This window comes from Leopardus geoffroyi, chromosome X, assembly GCF_018350155.1.
Source record: "Leopardus geoffroyi isolate Oge1 chromosome X, O.geoffroyi_Oge1_pat1.0, whole genome shotgun sequence".
NCBI classification, from domain to species: domain Eukaryota; kingdom Metazoa; phylum Chordata; class Mammalia; order Carnivora; family Felidae; genus Leopardus; species Leopardus geoffroyi.
Genome location: NC_059343.1, coordinates 56934575 through 56955586, shown reverse-complemented (window position 1 = coordinate 56955586; position 21012 = coordinate 56934575). Strand labels below are relative to the sequence as shown.

At 41.4% G+C, this 21012-nt stretch overlaps 1 protein-coding gene across 5 annotated transcripts in view; it reads right to left on the bottom strand.

The window, feature by feature from the left end:
* The window catches only part of EDA (ectodysplasin A), a 431757-nt gene extending 430904 nt beyond the window's left edge, over nt 1–853 (bottom strand). For 2 of the 5 annotated variants that reach the window (XM_045472684.1, XM_045472686.1), the window contains exon 1: nt 280–853. In XM_045472684.1, coding sequence (XP_045328640.1) covers nt 280–672 — 393 coding nt within the window. In that variant the 5' untranslated portion in view covers nt 673–853. The remainder of the gene's footprint in view (nt 1–279) is intronic. The other 3 variants (XM_045472687.1, XM_045472682.1, XM_045472685.1) reach the window with 3 other exon arrangements.
* Between the last annotated feature and the right edge of the window lie 20159 nt (nt 854–21012).

Sequence of the window (21012 nt, the reverse complement as noted above, 5' to 3'; positions counted from 1 at the left end):
CAGCCAACTTTTCCCGCGGCAGCCCATGGCTGGGGGCGGCGGGCGCCAGCCAGGGCTCCCAAGTCCAGGGGTCCTAAGGGTCTGGGTGAGCTAGACCCGGACCCAGGACAACCTACCCCGGGGCGACCTCTCCCCTGCTCGCCTGCCCCCTCCCCGGTGCGGCCCTACAACTTGGCTGGAGGTGGCAGAGTCCTCCTCAGGGCCCTGTGGAGGAGGGCCCCCGCCCTGAGCACAAGGGGAGGGGGCCTCCGCCGCCGCCGCCCCTACTAGGTGACTCACCTGGTGCCCGTCCTGTGAGTGTGGGGGGAGTGTGGCTTCGCCCGGTTCCAGAGGCTGCTGCTGCGGTGGTGGCTGCCCGAAGCGGCGGGTGATGGGACCATCAGGGTCGAGGCCACTGGGGCTGCTCAGGGTGCCAGAGGTGCCAGGGGTGCCGGAGCCAAGGCGGGACTCGGCTCCCCGTTCCCGCCGCAACTCGGAGCGCAATTCCAGGTAGCAGCACAACGTCAGCAGGTGGAGGGCCAGCGAGAGGCCAAAGAAACCCAGGAAGAGCCGGCAGCTGTTCCCTTCGCCCGCCCGGGCAGGGGCCCCGCGACAGCCGCAGCCCTGGCTTCCCCGTTCCCGCGGCGCTGCCATGGGCAGAGGTTCCCTGCGCTCTACCTCGGGGTAGCCCATGGCCTCCGGAGACACCCACTCTCTGAGGCCCGGGAGCCGCCGCGTCTTCCTCAGCCGTTCAGGACCCCTGACAGGCGGCTACCGCCCTGCCATCGGCTGGAGGCTGTAGGGACCCGTTCCAGTGCAGCGGAGGCTGGGCGGGACCGAGCTGGGAGCTGCCGCATGTGCAGCTCCACTCCGAGGGGTGGGAAAGGGAGGAGGAGGGGCGGGAGAGGGGCGGCTCTGCCCGCGGGGAGAATGAGGGAGGAGGCCGAGGCCAACCCCGCCCCATCTCCCAAGCGGCTGCCCAGACGCCCAACCACCGACCCGCCAAGCCTTGGCGCCCCGCCCCCTGCCATTCCACCCGGGGCCTCCAGCCACGGGGCGGGGCCTGGGGGCGTGTGGGTTCGCCTCAGCCGAACGGCCCCACCCAGCTCTTCCCGCTTGCGCCTGTTTCAGTTGGTGACCAACGCTGTCGTTCATCCCTGGACTCCGCCCCGATTTAACCCTACAGCGCCTGTATGGGTGGGGGGAGGGTGGGCAGGAGAAAGGAAAGAGGGGGAGGCTGAGAAGAATTGGGGCACCTTGGAAAGAAAGTACAGCAAAGAAAGGAGGCAGAAACTAGAATTAATAGAAATGTTTGCAATTAACTGCAGTTGTTAATAACATCATCCAGCACTTATCTGTTGCTTTCAATCTTCAAAGCGTTTAACAGACGTTAAACTAATTAAAACAGTTCTGGGTTTGGAATGAAACCATGCCTGCTGTGTTTGCAATCCAGTGGCGCGCCAAAAGAAAAGGAGACCCAGGAGCCTGGGAGCCAAAAGGAATGAGGTTGGGGTGGGACTAAGGCAGCCTCACTCCTAGAGTGAGCCTGGGGCCTCTTTCTAAGTGTCCAAGAAGTCTACCTATGCCAGGTGGAACTGAAATGACTTTGTCCCACGCAGGTTCAAACAGTCCCCTAGGATTTCTTGACACATTAATTAATTCAACAAATATGTATTGGTCCCTTTACAATGTAGAAAATACTGCATGAGATAATCCACAGCCAGTGGAGTTTCTCTTCTGCCTCAGCAACAGGACTTTTGAGTGGAGAATATGTGCCTTCAATGAGCAAATGGGGAAATTGAGGGCCAGATGAGGTGGATTTTTACAACGGTGGTCCACAGAATGACCAGGCAATATTGGCATCTCTATTTGCAGGCAACTGTTCTGGCCTCTCCATTCCTCCCCTCCTTTCCCTGGAGTAGTCCCTGGGGGAAGTTCAACAAGTCAGCCAAATGTTCCAGATGTACATGGCTGCAACTGCAGCATCTTCAACAGCTGAACCAATAAGAAAAGGGTTCAGAGGGCCGCCTGGGTGGCGCAGTCGGTTAAGCGTCCAACTTCAGCCAGGTCACGATCTCGCGGTCCGTGAGTTCGAGCCCCGCGTCGGGCTCTGTGCTGGCAGCTCAGAGCCTGGAGCCTGCTTCCGATTCTGTGTCTCCCTCTCTCTGACCCTCCCCAGTTCATTCTCTATCTCTCTCTGTCCCAAAAATAAATAAACGTTGAAAAAAAAATTTTTTTTAAAAATTAAAAAAAAAAAAAAAAAAAGAAAAGGGTTCAGAGCAACCCCCCCCCAAAAAAAAGGCAAATGTCAGAACAATAGACCCTGAAATGAAGGATGGAAAGGATTAGTTCAGTCAATATCTACAAGAGTTACTAGTCTGAGATTATAGAGAGCTAAATGACCATAGCAGGGGAAATATGTATGCTTCTTGGTCACTATGTACTCCTATTCCCATGTTATGAACAATTAGCAGTTTATTGATTTGTCAAGGGTAGGCCTCAGATCTTGGCTGATGGGAAAGAAGAAAAAGGAGATATAGAAAAGAAGACAAGAAAAGAGAAACAATGAAACAAAAGCAAAATATATAATGGAAAGGTCTGTCGAGAAAGCACAGAGTTCATAAACCTTAAATATATTGGCCACAGCCAAGTTTTCTTCCAGACACTTTGTGAATGATCTCAGTGCTTCAGAAAGATCTATTTGCCCCCTCATTGGCCCTTATTCATGAAGTATAAAGTTTGCAAAGAATATCACCATGAGATGATAAGAAGAAAATTAAAAAGGGCACTTAATAGCTAAGCTAATCTCAAGTCCTGCTTGTTCTGTCTAGGGATTCTAGATGCTAGGGGAACTACTGGGCTGATTTACCTTAATTATCATAGCCTAGGATTATTAGAAAGAATGTTACATTAAGAGTCTGTAGACCTGACCCTGCCACTGGATTTCTGGGTCACTCTGAGCAAGTCACTGGGCTTTTTGGCCAGAAACATTAGTTTCTCCAATGGTAAATAGAGGAGTTTGGACTTTAACAACTATAACATTGCATTTTATCTGTGTTATCACTGGCTATGTTAATTTGGTTATATACACAGTTCAAAAAGGCTGCCCCTTGTTTCCCTAAAGTGAAAAGGAAACAAATAGCAGCCATCTCCTGGTAGTGGTGCTCAGGAGCCTTACTGGTCTCAGCTTACCCTCTTCTACCAGGCTTTTAACAGCCTGACCAAGACCCTGGGTTGCACCATTACCCTCAGAAGACCTGCAAGTTACATCTGACCTAGAACCTCACTTTGGTTCCCCAGAGTAAGAACATATGTCTTCATATGCAGTAGATATGTTGAAATAAAGCAATGTGGTGAAGAATGTACATGGTTATTCTGTAAAAATGTTTTGAGGGGTGCCTGAGTGGCTCAGCTGGTTAAGCATCTGACTTTGGCTCAGGTCGGGATCTCATAGCTCAGGTCATGATCTCACAGTTTGTGAGTTCAAGCCCCACATCAGGCTCTGCACTGACAGTGAGGAGCCTGCTTTGGATTCTCTGTCTGTCTCTGTCTGTCTCTCTCATTGCCCCACCTGGGCTCATGCTCTCTCAAAAATAAATAAATAAACATTTTTTAAAAAGGTGTTTTGAAGTGTTACCTCAGTTAGCTTCTATGTTTCTGTAAATACCCCATCCCCTATAGCACAGGTCTCAAAATGACAACCTACTGGCCACACCCAGCAAACAGATGTGTTGTGTTTGGTGCAGTGTTGGCTAAAACTTTGAATTAAAAAAATTAATTGCCACCATTTAGAAATCAGGAGATTTCACACGAAAAAAATCCAGATTTCCTCCTTTTCTTTCTCTAAAAAAAAACAAAAAACCTGCTAACACTGGATCCATATTCCAATATGGCTACAGTCAGCTAGACCTAACCCCTTGAAATAAGTGGGAACAATCAAGTTCCACACAGTCATCCCTACCTCCTTCATCTAGTCTCCATTACTGCCCTTGTCACCCATTTACCTTACCTGTCTGGGCTCATGTATTCCAGGAGACAAAGTATCAGCTCTTTATCATGACCCATAATCTGCCTTTCCAACCTCATCTCCCACCATCGTACAAGGAACCCATATTCCCACAAAATTAAATTCATTGGCATTTCTCATACATGTGTGTCTTTGCACAAACTGATTTATTTTTAAATGTTATTTAATGTTTATTTCTGAGAGAGAGAGTGCACATGATTGGGGGTAGGGCATAGAGAGAGAGGCAGACACAGAATCCAAAGCAGGCTCCAGGCTCTGAGCTGTCAGCACAGAGCCTGATGTGGGACTCAAACCCACAAACTGAAATCATGACCTGAACCGAAGTTGGATGCTTAACTGACTGAGCCGCCCAGGCTCCCCTGCACAAGCTGATTTGCCTGGAATGCTCCCACCTTGGGCAGCTGATAACTTCCTCAAAAATCAAATCATGTGTTTCCTTTGGTACAGACCCACAACTCATTCCAAATAGATTTTTCATTATGCTTTCACTGTACCCTGAGCATATCTCAATGATATCACTTACCACATTGTATTTTTCTTTTTTTCACATGCTTTCTCAGCACTGAACTATTAGCTCTCTGATGGTAAGAACCACATCCTTTCCATGTTGGTAGTCCCAGTAACTAGCGTGGCACCTACCACATAGTAGGCACCAGTATTGTTTGTCAAATTAATGGTGCATGAAGTCTCCTATGGTAACCTACATTGCCTAGAATTCCAAAAAGGGAAGTGGGCCAAGGGATGCCTGCCAGTACCACTTATGAAGCACCTACTGTGTGCAAAGCTGTATACCACATCATAGAAAGATATTAAGGAAATAAAACCAAATGACAACTGTGCAATTATCCTCTTGTTTGGACTGCTGTTGTACTTGTGAATAATCTAGAAAAGTTAATGACCCATAAATCCAAATATAGTTGGTTTGTAGTACTTCACTGACTTTTTGTCCCATCAAGTTTACCTTCCTAATGTTGTTTAGGCCTAATATTAAAATAATATGAGTTCAGCTCAGGTCATGACCTTGCAGTTTGTGGGTTCCAGCCCCATGTTGGGCTGTGTGCTGTCAGCTCAGAGCCCGGAGCTTGCTTCAGATTCTGTGCCTCCCTCTCTCTCTGCCCCTCCCCTGCTTGTGCTCACTCTCTCTCTCTCTCTCTCTCTCTCTCTCTCTCAAATATAAATAAACATTAAAAAAATTTAATAATATTAGTTGACAATACCTGAATAATAAATTTTCAGAACAAGTTGACAACCTCTGGTGGAATATGATAAGGAGGTGGCCAGGGACTGGTTTTACTTTTTATTTTTTAATTTTTATTTATTTTTGAGAGAGAGAGAAAAAGTGTAACAGGGGAGGGGCAGAGAGAGGGGGGGACAGAGGATGCAAAGCAGGCTCCACGCTGACAGTAGAGAGCCAGATGTGGGGCTCAAACTCAAACCAAAGGTCATGACCCGAGCCAAAGTTGGCCACTTTTACTGAGTCACCCGGGCACCCTGCAGGGACTGGTTTTAAATACCTCTTAGCTCTGGTTAATATACAGAACAAATCATTGACAAAGAAATCAGAGTTGACTCTCTGACCCACTTGGTGATAAGCAGATAGGTAGTTGTGGAAGAACATGAGTTTAGGATTTGATTCCTGGTTTAAATCTCAGCATATTCACTTACCAGCTGTGTGGATTAGGCAGATAATTTTTGCCTGTCTTGCAGATACCCACTTTTCTCATCTGTAAAATGGAGATGACAACATATGTTTTGTGATATAACTGTGCTTGAATGGGATGCTATATATCAAAGTGTCTGGCACATAATAAAAGCATGGTAAATGTTAGTCCTTGCTATCTAAGAGATTTCCGAGGAAAACTATGTAACAGTACTCAAGAACACATAAAAATGCATCTACATTCTTTGCCCTTTCGAAATGCCTGCCCCCTTCTTTTTGCATTCTTAAAGTTAAGATAGGACCCTTATGTTCCCATCACCCTCTCCTGGACTCTTGATTCATGTATCATGTATCCAACTTCCTCCTCTCCATTTCCACTTGGATGTCTAATAGACATCTCAAACTCAACATAACCAAACCCAAAACTTTTCTCCCCCAAATTGTGCTTTTCCCTTGGTCTTTTAAATCTCAGCAAATGGCAAGTCCAACCTCCCATGTTTCAAGACAAACACTGAAGTTATCTTTGAATCCTCTATTTTTTGAACACCTCACATCCAATCTGTCTACAAATGCTGTTAGTTCTGCCTTCAAAATATACCTAGGGGGTACCTGGCTGGCTCAGTTGGTAGAGCATGTGACTCTTAATCTTGGGGTTGTGAGTTGACCCCACAGTGGAGGTAGAGGTTACTTAAACAACAACAAAAAGAAAATATACCTAGAACCTGACCATTTGTCACTATTTCCCCATCACCACCCTAATCCAAGATCTCTAACTGGATTATTACTTTAGCTGTCTCCTGGGTCTCCATGTTTTTTGCTTTTGTCCTTGCCACCCCATACTATATTCTCTACCCTGTAGTCACAGGATTTTTGTTAAAATTTGAAGTCAGAGCCTATTAATCCTCTGCTCCAAATCCTCCGATGGCTCCCCCATCTTCTTCAGAGTCCTTGCCTTGGCCCTACATGATGTGATTTACAGCCACCTCCCGGGGTCCTCTCCTACTACTATTGTCCTTGCACTCTGCCCCAGGCACCTCTTTTTTGTTCCTTGAACTTGCAAAGCATGCTCCCACTTACAGGTCTTTTTACTTGTCCTTCCCTCTGCCTGGAATGCTATTCTCCCAGATAGCTACATGGCTTCTCCCTTACTTCTTCCAGGTCTCTTCTTAGATGTCACCTTATCAGAGAACCTTTCCTTGACCAATTTCCCATCACTCTCTGTCCCCTTCCTTTTCTATGTTTTCCTTCTTAGCACTTATCACCACCTGACATATTATATATGCATTTGCTTATTGTATGACTCCCCTGGAGCCACAGCTAGAATATCAGTTCCATGAAGGCAGACTCTATTTTTGTTTACTACTTTATCTATCAGGCCAAGGGCAGTACCCAACACATAACAGAATCTCAATAAATGTTTGTTGATGGATTAACTTTCTCCCCTACCAGAGTAAGGGAAAGGAGAAAGGAAGACTGGTCAGATGTGTTACTGCTTGGCAAGGACTTTTCTTTCAGCATAGTAAAGTAAGAAGAACATTTCTCTCATTGTACATGAGGCAACTTCCCCAGAGAAAAACATGTAACAGGCCACACAACTAATTAGAGGAGGGGGTAAAGAAGGAAAGGAACATTGGTTGAATGTTCATCTCCTATGTGCTAGCCTTTCTCACTAACTTCTGTGGCACGTCAGTATTATGAACATTTCATAGATGAAGAAACTGAGACATTTAACAGAAAGGCTAGATGACTGGCCCAAATTCATGTAGCAACTAAGTGGTAGAGTCTCAATTCGAAATCCAGGTCTAATTGGCTCAGAAATGCCATACTCTGTTCTCTAACTAATCTCCCAACTAGTGACAGATAGGTCTAGATACACAGAGACTGTGAGGTTCCTGGAGTGGCAGAGTGATAAACCAGCTGGAAGTCAGAGTTTCTTCTCCCACCAGCCTGGCTGCTGCTGACACCATCCTTTTGCCCCAACTCTCAGGCCACTGTGTATACTATGATTAGATGAATATGCTTAAATCTGGGCCCATCAAATCATTCTTCTCTACAGTAACCCTCAATAACTTCTCATTGACTACTTGATAGTAACCTAACTTCTTATCCTGACATCCAAGGCTCTCCAATCTGTCCCTAAACTACCATTTCATCCACATTGTTGCTAGGCCTTGACAAAATTTGGCCTCTGCATAATTGTAGCTCCCATTGTCCAAGAACAAAAGTTTACATTCCTGCCTTTTTACCTTTTGCTGACATTATTCCCCTTCCTCCTTCCAATATCCTGACACTTCCCCTTTGCCTATTTAAAATCACCAAGTTCTTCAAAGCCCAACTCAAGTTTCCCCTCCTGATCCTACCTGCCCATAGTGCTGTCAACCAGGACACTTTGCCGATACAGCTCTGGCACTCAGAACATGCCACTCACAATTACTGATCCTTCTCCCATTCTGTCTGAATGTCTCATTTCTCACATTATAGCCAATGCTCTTCAAAGGGTGGGAACTTGTAGCCCCCATAGGGTGTACCTCAAGTAGGTGCTTACCAGATCTTTGTTACAGATAGAAACTCTGCAGAGATGAATTTTAAGCAGGGGTTTGAAGGCAGAAGGGTTTGATGGAGAGAAGATGACTGTTCTAGATGGAAAGCAAAGTAAAACAGAACGCTGAGCACGTTTCATATTGAAAAAATTGTAAAATACACACAAAAGAAGGGGAAGAGCAGAAGACCTCTAATTTGCTGGAGGAAATGACCACACCCATGGCAGACATAGAAATGTTTGCAGAAACCAATGAATCAATGATAAGGAGATAAAAAATCCTTGCTACAAGGGAGCAAGATGGTACAACATTAACATGGAATATTCATTTTTTGCAATAGAGTCTTTGGCTACTCATGGGTGGCTGAACATATGGGGAGGCTCTCACTTCATGAGAGGAATTTTTCATTCAAAAATAGAAAACCTCATTGCTGGAAGGAAGTCATTTGTATTCATCTCCTGCAATGTGTGTCAGTGTCACCATTCAGGCCACCAAGTAGCCTAGAAACAGGCTGCATATTCCACAGAGCTATTGCTACACGTTACATCAGGATTGCAGTAAGATCGCAGATTTAGTTTTTGGCAGAGTGAGGCTTTAAGAGAATCTTTGGCACTGAGTGTCTTTATAGGTTTTCACATCCTCCAAACAACTATGTGTGGTACATAGAGTGGCCATTTGCCTTCATTTAAAAAAGGGAGGAAACTGAAGCCCAGAGAGATAAGATGACTTGTCCAAGGTCACCTCATCAGGATACCGGACTCAGTCTAGAGTTCTTTTTCATACTAAACTGGCATATTTGTCCATCACACTTATGTTTACTAGTTGATCTGGCCAAAGAGTTTATTGACTGTGCTCATAATATGCATTTCCTCGCCTTGAGAATTAGGGAGCAGATTAAGGGATCTGAGCCTGAGAGATCAGGCACCTTTAGGATACAATATTGGCTCTGCGATAAGCAACCTGAGACAGAACTTGGAAGATATTAGAGTTTATGATAAGTTTCCTAATCTTGCACCAGCTTCCTCCACCCACTAGGTTATATTGAAGGAGTACTGTTGAATTCGGGTGGTTCAAGTATTATATTCATTCAACAAATATTCATAGAGTGCCTGCTATATGCCAGATACCATTCCAAATGCTGGGGATACACCAATGGGCAAAAAAGAATACAATTTATAATTAAGAAGTAAGAACTCTTGTTTTTCACAAGTATAATTTAATAGCAAAATGCCTTTAAATGGCCTTATCCCTCCTCCCACTACACCTCTGAGCTGGGCCAGACTCACAGGCACAATCCTAGGATTTGGGAAGTGCCATATCCCAACAGTTTCAGGATCTCTAAACATTGAACAAAAGGTACAAATTATCCCAATTCAAAAGCTTTTCTCTAAATAACTCAGGGAAACTAGCAAATGCAGTTCTGGTTTAAGAAATGCTAAGTAAACTGCCTATTAGAATTTAAACACCTGTCCTGGGGCACCTGGATGGCTCAGTTAGTTAAGCCTCTGACTCTTGATTTCAGCTCAGGTCATGATCTCACCATCCTGGGATCAAGCCCTATGTTGGGCTTTGTGTTGACAGCATGGGGCCTCCTTGGGATTCTGTCTCTCCCTCTCTTTCTGGCCCTTTCCCTGCTTGCACATGCATGTGCACACACACACACACTCTCTCTCTCAAAAATAAATAAACTTAAACACCCCTCTTATCTGCTTAGCACTTGTTGAGTAAAAGCTCAGGAAGGGAATTTACAGAGTAGCTGTTTGGCTCCTGGAAGGATGGGAAACATGGAAGCCTAGGTCTAAGGTGAACAGTCAGTGTCTGAAGATAAATTCTGAGTTGAACTTGAGTCTTAGAGCATCAGTGTCTAATAAGAGGTGTGTGTGTGTGTGTGTGAGTGAAAGAGAGAGAGAGAGAGATGAGTAAGAGAAGCTATGGGAGGATGGTTTGTAAATGGAAAGTGCTACACAGGTTAGGATTTTAAAATGAAAGCTACGTTGTATGAGTCCCTACTACGTGCCAGGTACTATGCTAGGTAAAGTTACATGTGTTTATCTCATTTCTTCAGGAACAACTTTTTGAGGTAAATTGCTTATTTTCCTACATGTTTAAAAACAAAGTCCAAAGAAAAGTGAAGTAACAAACCCAATATCCCCCAAATAGTAAATGGTAGTGTTAGGATTAAATCCATATCTGTCCTAATTAAAAAACCCATTCTCTCCATTATGCTATGATAGAGAACATATTTTGCATACTCAGAAACCCAAGAAATAAGGAGTTTTCAGAAAATTTCAAGCTGGAATCTGTTAGGTAATAGATGATGGTACCATTTCTTCATCCCAATATAATCCTACAGTCTAATAGGAAGGTTACTATACTGTAGCCAAGCCAAATTGATCTTGAAAATAACAAAACAAAATAAGAAAACTCTAGCAGCAGAAAATAGAGATCCAGGAGATTAGATGAGATAGCACCAAGGAGAAATGGTGGTGTGTCTGGTGGCAGAGGGGTCTGCAAAGTATTATTGCAAATAGTCTCAGTGAAAACTTCCCAGAAGGCCTCGTATTGATTCTTTCATTTGTACATTTGTAACTTCATTCATTTATCTTCCCACCTTTCAAAGAATTATTGAGCACTAGCTGTAGGCACTCACAGCTCACAGAACTTCTGTGAACATGTGAACTAATGAATGAATACTCAGGAGACTGACACCAGCAGGCTATAGGTCTGGGACAGTCCTGAGCACCATCTACCCCTTCTTTTCATACAAGTTCAGTTCAACTCAGTCAATTTATGTGTTTTGTCTTTTCCTGTGGAAACCTATCTTCAATTAACTCGAGGAATACAAGTTTTGTTTGACTGGAATGTGCTTTATAGCAATAGCCACCGAAGAATAAGCTTCTACAAACGTAGTCCTTTGGGAGGAGTCTGGAATCTGAGCTTTACCTAGCAACAGAAAGTGGGATCCATAGAAACAGAAGTTGGGACACCAAGCCCATGCCTGAGGGAAAGAAGCTGCCCTTAGGAATGTGCCAAGTTGCTTGATAAAGCAGAACTTCACTTTGTTTAAGCCTAGAGTTCCAAAAATCATGACCATTTTCTTTTCTCAGACTCTACAGCTGGCTTAAGAGGTCAGAACTAGAAGGCCTTTTGGAGACCAACTAGTCCAACCCATTTATTTTTCAGAAGAGGAAACTGAAGCCCAGGAAGATCAACGATCATACCCATCGAGTTAACGAAATTAATTATTAAACTAGAACCAATTGCTCCTCCCTCCTTTCTGCCTTAACCATTAGCTTATGTGTCTATACCTGACAATCTTAAAGCATTTTCAAAGCACATGAATTAGTTTTGTTTAACTTCTGCTGAACTCAAAGAATGAAACAAGAAATTGACAGAAATCATTGGCCTTGCTTCTGACTCCTAGTCCCATCCCCTACCAACTCCCAGTCATATGCCTCCTTTGTCCTTTGCCTTGAGGGAGTCCTCCATTTACCCAGTCTGATTCCTGCATTCTACCAGTCGAATGCAAATTCAAATGTTACCTTAACTGTTTCAGAATCCCTCCACCAAAAAAGACTGTGCAACTGATCTTAATTCTTTAATTACTAACATTTAATTGTGAAGAAGCAGTTGCTAACCTGTCCCTTAAATGTACTCTTAACATTTTTAAATTTGAGGAGGAAATGAAAAGTTTCTACTACAAATGGTTTCTACATAAAACTGCACTTTTGGAAAGGTCAGAACCCACTGGCACACTACCACTTGACTTATCATGAGACGCTCCAACCTTGAAGGGGGTGATGAGACCTATTCTGCACAAGTCAGGGGACTTCTTTCTGCAGATTCTGATGAGGCCAAAAATTTGATGTGAAAGTAATTTGCTTCTTCCAAAAATGTCTTTTGGGAAAGCTGGAGAACAGAATTCTAAGAAAAGCTGGCTGGAGGAAGCATTGGTTGAAGTTATAGCTAATATAATTGTTGTTTTGAATTCTTCTCCTTTTCAGAAAAAAAAGTTAAATTGAAAATACCATGGTGAATGGAGCTGAATGCTTCCAGTTCAGACAAACAGGCAAAAACAGAAGCCCATTTGGGCTTGTAAAACCGCTATAGAAAGGCAAACTAGTGTTAAAGGATAGTTTTTTTTAAGGTAAAATCATGACTCTCATGCAAATATAATAGGAACACATGTCAAACATTTTATTTAACTCATTAATTAATGGGGGAAGCAGTAAGATGTTACAACCAGTTCGAAGGACATAGATTCCCATAGGCAATTATGAATGCTGGAACGAATTTTCAAATAGATGCAAAACTGGCCAATATCCATGAGACAATAACCAATTACATTACACCACACAAAATTCATTTGCATTTCTATGGATGTTTCGCAATACTATCGGTTTTTCACAATTTATAGAGTTGTTGAAGAGCTCAAAGCCAACAAAAAGTACAGAACACAGAAAAGTGCACAAGTCAGGAAATCCCGGTAATCTTTTTTGTCCATTCAGTATTTCACGTATTTCCTGGACACTAGAAAGAACTGTTGCAATCAGACTGCTTTAAGGTCAGCAGGCCCCATAACCCTTGGGTCCCTGATCAAGAGGCAGCCAGGAGGACGTTCTAAGAAAAATATTGGGAGTGTACTTTGACACTTGTAAGAGAATTAGCAATGACTAAATGATTAAAAATACCAAGGGTGGCTTTTCCAAAGCCTCAGGAGCTAGAAAATCTGACAAGTGGAGAGATCCACCCATGAGACTGAAAGCAGCTGGTGATGGCGAGAAGGTTTGTTTAAAGGAAAACACATGTCTCACTTGCTACTCTATCTTGCAGAGCCCAACTCAGGACATCTGGTTGAAATACAACACCTTGATTCTTGCCTAGCAACAAAGTACAAGTAAATACAATCCCCATGAGCAGGCCCACTGGGAAACTTCAGGAACACATTAGGGAGGATTGTGAAGAATTCTGCCAATTTTTCTAGCACTTCACGTATTGTGTAACTGGTTTTCTATTAAATGCCTATACACCTTTTGGTTTTATGTATGCCTGAAAACCAGTAGAGGTCCAGAAATCAAAAGCAAACTGGAGTCTTTTCATTGTCAGTTTTATCCATCCCTTGGCAGTACTCAACAACTTGCTTTTTTTCTCGTTCCTTCCTTGACCAGCCTGGAGACACCTGGCATCCTGGCATCTCTTAGATAGTGTGGAAGAATGACATATGGCATGGGGTAACATGGATAATTTTGTAGTTGCCCTCTTCACTCTTCCCCTCTCCAGCAACAACCTACTCCATTAGGCAACTGTAAAAGGCATGAAACAGACAATTTACACACACACACACACACACACACACACACACACAGGGAAAAAAAACCCACTTAATTATAATTCTGGAACTACCCATATCAATCCCAGATCTCAGATTCCCGTGGTTCTTAGATGATGTGATTTAACACATTCAGCCACACTGGTACTAAAGAACATTAACCATTTTATACTTATTAAAGTAGAAAATATTATCAAACAAATTTGGTTTGGTTTGCAGGGAGAGGATGGAAAGAGGGATCTCCCACGTGCATTCCAGCAGTAGGATAAATTAGGACAACTCTTTTGAAGGGCAATTTGACAATACATATCAAAAAAATCCATGCCCTTTGACATAGTAATCCCACTCCTGGAAATTTATCAGTAAGGTAATAATTCAAAAGAAAGAAGAAAACTATATCTACAAAGCACATTTTTTTTTATGAAACACATTTCATATGCCATTATGCGTAATCTCAAAAAACTAGTATTAGCCAAATGTCCAACAAAATCAGAGTAATTAAGTGAATTAAGACACATAGATTGAATGGAATATTATGTAAGCAATAAAAATCATAATTCTGAGGACTGCAATAAACATAGAAAAGCCTAAATACAATAACACTAAGAGGTTAAGAGGCAAAAATAGAACACACAACTATATAGACATTTTCACTGTCATTCTATAAAAGCTTATCTCCAGAAACAATTGTGTTTGATGGTGGGGTTACAGATAAAAATGATTTCTTTCTTTTTCTCTTCATGGAGTACAATTTAAAAAATAAGTTTAATATAAATTTAAAGCAAATAAATAAATGGAACTATTGCTGGCCTAACACCTAGGAGCCTAATACTGGAATCTCTCTCTGGGCTGCCCTTCCAGATCTACCAGCTTCTGCCATCTGCTTCTAATCCTGCAGGAAGGAAAGGGAGAAAAGAGGAGGGTTGCTACATTAGAGCAACCCAAGAAAGAATGTCTGTGACAGCCAGAAGACTTATTGCTGCTGAATGACGCAGTTTACTATGCTGAAGAAGTTGAACATTCCATCGGAGTAGGTTCTCCTCTGTGTCTCCACTTAAATTTATTTAACCATAAAAAAACATTTATTTTTAGCAACTGTAAAAATAAGTATTTCTTTTGGAGAAGACATAATAGTTACTTTTTATTTACTAAATGTTTATTTGAGTAGAAGTTATAACAATAAACAACATTTAGGGGTGCCTGGGTGGCTCAATTGATTAAGCATATAACACTTAATTCCAGCTCAGATCATGATTTCATGATTTGTGAGTTTGAGCCCCACATGGGCTCTGTGCTGGCAAAGTGGAGCCTACTTGGAATTCTCTGTCTCCTCTCTCTCTGCTCCTCCCCAACTCATGTGCACTCGTGCACTCTCTCTATCTCAAAATAAATAAATAAACATAAAAAACAACAAAGAACATTTAAAAATCATAACATTTATAATTCCATCACATAAACATTTTCCCTTTCTGAATGTTACCTACAATGAACATATGATTTTTATGTATTGCAATTATGGTACACATGCCATTTGGAAGCCTATGTTTTATCTTACCATTATATCATAAGCATGTTTCATTTCTATAGTCTTCATAGTTATTATTTTAATGACTGCATTGTATTCCCTCCTGTTGTTGGATCATTTTTTATTAAACCACATCCCTAGTGTTGGTCATCCTGGGTTGTTTCCAATTTTTTGCTAGCTTCCATTTCATTATGATGAAGAGGAAAGAAGCTCTGTTGAGAAGCATTATCTAGCTTAAGGTAAAAGCTTTCCAACCCCCCCCCCCCTTTTTTATTGAAAGCCTATACTTGGCTTTCCAATGTTCTAGATCAGGGATTGTCCACTAAGATGACTCTCAGAAAGAAGGCAACCAATATATAAATTTTGAAAAGTACTGACAGCTGGAGTAAAGCTGCTGCTGGGTTTTGCCCTATTCTGTCTGACTAGACAGGGGCATGTCCCTCCTATGGATAGATCAGAAAGAAAGCATTAAACTTGTTTTCCTCTGCTGGGCAGGGGTTTGGGTGGACCTAAGTCCACATCCCAGCTATAGCTCTGATTAGCTGTGTAATTAGCACACCTCTCTTAACCCAGGCCTCAACCCCTCATTTATACATGAGGAACTATAGTAGATGATGTTAGAGTCTCTTCTTCTCTCCTACGTGAGAGAAAGAAATTTGCCTCACTCCCTGCTTTTATTCCCAGCCCCTCCTACTTCTGTAGAGACTGTGACCATTAATTATATCCTGTCAACAACATTTTTAATTTCTCCCTGTCTTCTGCTTCCTTCCTCTGTCTATAAACATACTCAGATATTTCTCATTGTAAAAACCCTCCCTAGATCCAGCCACCACTTCAGGATTTTGTTCCTTTCTTTTGCCACCAAGCTAAAAACTGGTCATCTACGTTTTTATTTATTTTTGGGACAGAGAGAGACAGAGCATGAACGGGGGAGGGGCAGAGAGAGAGGGAGACACAGAATCGGAAACAGGCTCCAGGCTCCGAGCCATCAGCCCAGAGCCCGACGCGGGGCTCGAACTCACGGACCGCGAGATCGTGACCTGGCTGAAGTCGGACGCTTAACCGACTGCGCCACCCAGGCGCCCCTAAAAACTGGTCATCTATACACACATCTGTATTTCCTCTACAAGGTCACCAATAACAGTCTAATGCCACTTATTCCTTTAAGTTATTCTCCTTTGCTAATAACTACTTCTTCTATCGGTTTTGCTGGGTATCCTCCCACTTCCAATAGTAGGTTATTCTGAAACTGTTACGTGAGGAAATAGGATATAAGATTACATGCATACTAATTAAAAGATGTATATAAAAAGCCTAGGAGAGAGAAATACTTCCAAATGATAAAATGTTCACTTTAAGAGGTTTGATTTTGTATATTTTTCTCTTTTTTCTACTTTCCAAATTCCTGTGATATGATTATATTACTTTTGTAATTAAAAGTAGTTTTTATCAGAAAAATAAAAAATGTATGGGTGCTATCCCCAATTCTATCCTTTGTCCTCTTTGTTCTCTCTTGCCTCTCTGCTCTCTTGGTGATGTCATTTATCTCCATGCATTCAATCATACCCTTAATGACAGTACTCTCATATCTATATCTTTAGTCCCTACTGATCTCTTGGATTTCCAGCCACCTGTTGGAAAGTACCATCTGGAGGTACTTGCTATTATTTCACATTCAAAACCACCTCTTCTGAGACATTAGTAAGAAACCTTAACATATCCGTAATATTGGCCATTTCCTCATTCCCCAAAGCTAACAGTTAAGTCCTTTTCACCCTAGGCTAAACCACCATCCATTAACTGCAGCAACCTTCTAGTTGGCCTTTCCTCCACTTTCTTCTTTATCCTGCTCATGTACCAGTGTGTATGATCTGCTTAAAATATGAAGCACAGTATGGTACTTTCCACCTTAAAACTCTCTGATGATTTCCATCTCAATCAGAGTAAAATCCAAAGTCCTTACCATTGTCTATAGGCCACTACATGATCTTGACCTTAGCTACATCTCTGAGCTCATCTCCTCTCCTTGGTGATATCCTCTGCTTAAACTGTGTTCTTTCTGTCCCCCTTCCTCCCAGTTCTATACAATTTCTTTTGCTTCAGGGTATTGCACTTGCTGTTCCCTCTGCCTTGACTTGCCATTAATTTCCCGTACTTCTTTGCCTCTGTCTGTCTGTATGAGAGAGTATAGCTTCTTCCTTCTCATCCTTCAGTTCTCAGCCTCAATACCACCTCCTTGTACAGGCTTCCCTAGATTGCTCTGTCAAAAGGAGGTCTATCCACTTTGTTCTCTATTACAGCACTCTGTCCAATTCTTTCAGAGCATGTCTCAAAATCTGTAATTTCAATGATTTGTTTGGTTTTTGCTTTTTGATTTATTTTCAGTCTCTTTCTCCGAACTGAAAGTTCTATGAGGGTGGATACCATTTTAAGGTTTTCTTTTATGTTTTATTTATTTTTTGTGTGTGAGAGAGAGAGAGAGAGAGAGAATGTGTGTGCGTGCGCATGAGTGAAGGAAGGGCAGAGAGAGAGCATGGGACAACAGAGGATCCAAAGCAGGCTTTGCACTGACAGGGTGGTAACAGTGAGCCTGATGTGGGGTTTGAATTCATGTACGTTAAGATCATGACCTGACCTGAAGTCGGACGCTCAACCGACTGAGCCACCTAGGCACCCTCATTTTAAATTTTTTCATTGTTGTATAACCCAGAGCCTGGAATAGTCCTTGACATGTAGTATACTCTTAATAAATATATGCCAAATCATTGATTGAATGAATGACTTGTGATGATTATTATTTTTTTCCTGCATGTTTGCTAATTATGTAAAATGTGCCAGACACTTTTACATAAATTGTATCATTTAAATCTTTTGGAGCTGTTTTAAGCAGAGATTTTTTAAATTAAACTTTTAATTCTGAGGCAATTGTAGATTCACATGCAATTGTAAAAATAATACAGAGAGATCCCATTTACCCTTTACTCAATTTCCCCTAATGGCATCATCTTGCAGAACTATACTACACTATTACAACCTTGATATTAATATCGATACACTCCACCAAATATATTCAGATATCCCAATTTTACTAGGACTCAGTTGTGTCTATTTACCTCTATGCAATTTTATCACATGTAGGTTCTTGTATCTGCCACCAAAGTCAAGATACAGAACAGTTCCATCACAGCAAGAATCTATCATCTTCCTCCTCTAAAACCACATACACCATCATTCTACGTGCACTCTCCCTCATCCCATTCCAAACTTCTGGCAACCATAATTCTTTTTTTTTTTTTAAATAAAGTGTGCCATTTCTTTTTTTTTTAAGTTTATTTATTTTTTTTGAGAGAGAGAGACAGAGACAGAGATCACATGTATGTGTGAGCAGGGGAGAGGCAGAGAGAGAGAGAGGGGGAGAGAGAGAATCCCAAGCAGACTCCATGCTGTCAGCACAGAGCCCAATGCAGGGCTCAATCACATGAACTGTGAGATAATGACCTGAACTGAAATAAAGAGTTGGATGTTTAACTGACTGAGCCACCCAGGCACCCCATGACAACCATAATTCTGTTCTCTGCCTTTATAGTTTTGTCATTTTACAGAGTACTATATAAACAAAATCAGACAGCATATAACTTTGTGAGGTTAGCTTTTCACTCAGGATAGTTACCTGGAGATTTGTTCAAGTTGTTGTGTGCATCAACAGTTCATTTCCTTTTATTTCTGAGTTGTATTCCATTTTGTAATATATAAAAATATTAAATCTTGTTGTACACTTAAAACTGATACAATGTTATGTGTCAATTACAATCAATTATTTTAAAAAAAAACCTGTACACCAGTGTTCATAGCAGCTTTATTCATAACAGTCAAAACCTGGAAATGACTCAGATAGCTTTCATCAACCCAGATAGCATTCAGGCGAATTATTAAACAAATTGTGGTAATCCACACCATTGAATAAGTTAATTTTGTATAAGGTGTTTGTGATGTATTTTGAGTTAATTTTATATAGCTGTGAGGTTTAGCTAGAGGTTCATTTTTCTGTCTGGATGTTCATGGTTCCCACACCATTTTGTTGAAAAGTCTGTGCTTCCTGAGTTGAATTGGTTTTCCACTTTAGTCAAAATTTGGTTGGGCGTATTCGTGTGGTTCTCTATTCATTTCGGTTGATCTATGTGTCTTTTTCCAATATCATACTGTTTTGATTACTGTGACTATATAGTAGGCTTTAATATTGGGTATAATGATTCTTCCCACTTTATTCTTTTTCTAGATGGCTTTAGTTAATCTAGGTCCTTTGCTTTTACATATAAATTTTAGAATAAGTTTGCCTGTGTCTAGAAAAACTTTTGCTGGGATCATTTAATTTAGTAGCTTTGTTAAGGTATAATTGCCATACAATAAAACTTCACATATTTAAAGTATACAATTTAGCATCTATATCCATAGAAAAAGACTGAAAGTATAACCATGACAATAGCAAATGTATAGATGATTTCTGTTTTCTTCTTTATACTTTTCTCTATTTTTTTCACATTTTCTAAAATGTGTATGTATTTCATTTACAATTTAATACAATTTTTAGATATTAAAATAAATAAATAAATAAAGTATACCATTTAATACAGTTTGACATGTGTACACACCACCACAATTAAGATATGGAGCATATTCATCATCCTCCAAAGTTTATTCATGCCCCTTTGTAATCCTTCCCCATTCAGCCTTGTCTCAAGGCAACTACTGATCTGATTTCATCATTATACATTAGTTTTCATTTCTAAGAGTTTTACATAAATTGAATCATATGGAATAATTTATTCCTTTTTGATGCCAAGTGATGTTCTATTATATGTGCATCTCACAGTTTGTTTATTCATTCCCCAATTGAAAGGACATTTTAGTTGTTTCCAATTTTGGGCCAGTACAAATAAAACTGCTACGAGCATTCATGTACAACTATATATTTTGACACATGCTTTCACTTTTTTTTGGTAAAAATCTAAGAATAGTATGGCTGGATCATATGGCAAATGTATGTTTAACATTTAAAAAAACCTGACAAACTGCTTTACAAAATGGTTGTACCATTTACATTCCCATCAGCAATGTATGAGAGTCCCAGTTCCTCCACATCCTTGCCAACTCCTGGTATCATAAAAAGTTTACTTTTAGCCATTCTAATAGTCTGTATCTCACTGCATATTTTATTTACATTTCCCCAATGTCTAATGATGTTTGAGCATCTTTTCATATGTTGCTTGCCATCCGTATATCTTCTTTTTTTAAATTTTTAATGTTTATTCATTTTTGAAAGACAGAGAGAGAGCACAAGCAAGGGTGGGGCAGAGAGAGAGGGGTGGACACAGAATCTGAAGCAGGCTCCAGGCTCTGAGCTGTCAACACAGAGCCAGATGTGGGGCTTGAACTCACAAACCGTGAGATCATGACCTGAGCTGAAGCCGGACACTTAACCAACTGATCCACCCAGGCGCCCAATCCATTCATATATCTTCTTTGGTGAAATGTCTGTTCATATATTTTGCCCAGTTTTTTAATTGTGTTGCTTGTTTTCTTAGTGATAAATTTCAACAGTTATTCATATATTTTGGGTACAAGTCCTTTATCAGATACATTCTTTGCACATACATTCACTCATTCTGTGGACTGTCTTTCTATTTTCTTCACCCCGTCTTTTGAAGAACAGAAGTTCCTCAGGACACCTTGGTGGCTCAGTCAGTTAAGCAACTGACTTCAGCTCACATCACAATGTCACGGTTCATGGGTTTGAACCCCACATCAGGCTCTGTGCTGATAGCTCAGAGCCTGGAGCCTGCTTCAGATTCTGTGTCTCCCTCTCTCTGCCCCTCCCCTTCTCATGGTCTGTGTCTCTCTGTGTCTCAAAAATAAAAACATTAAAAAAAATGAAGAACATAAGTTCCTCATTTT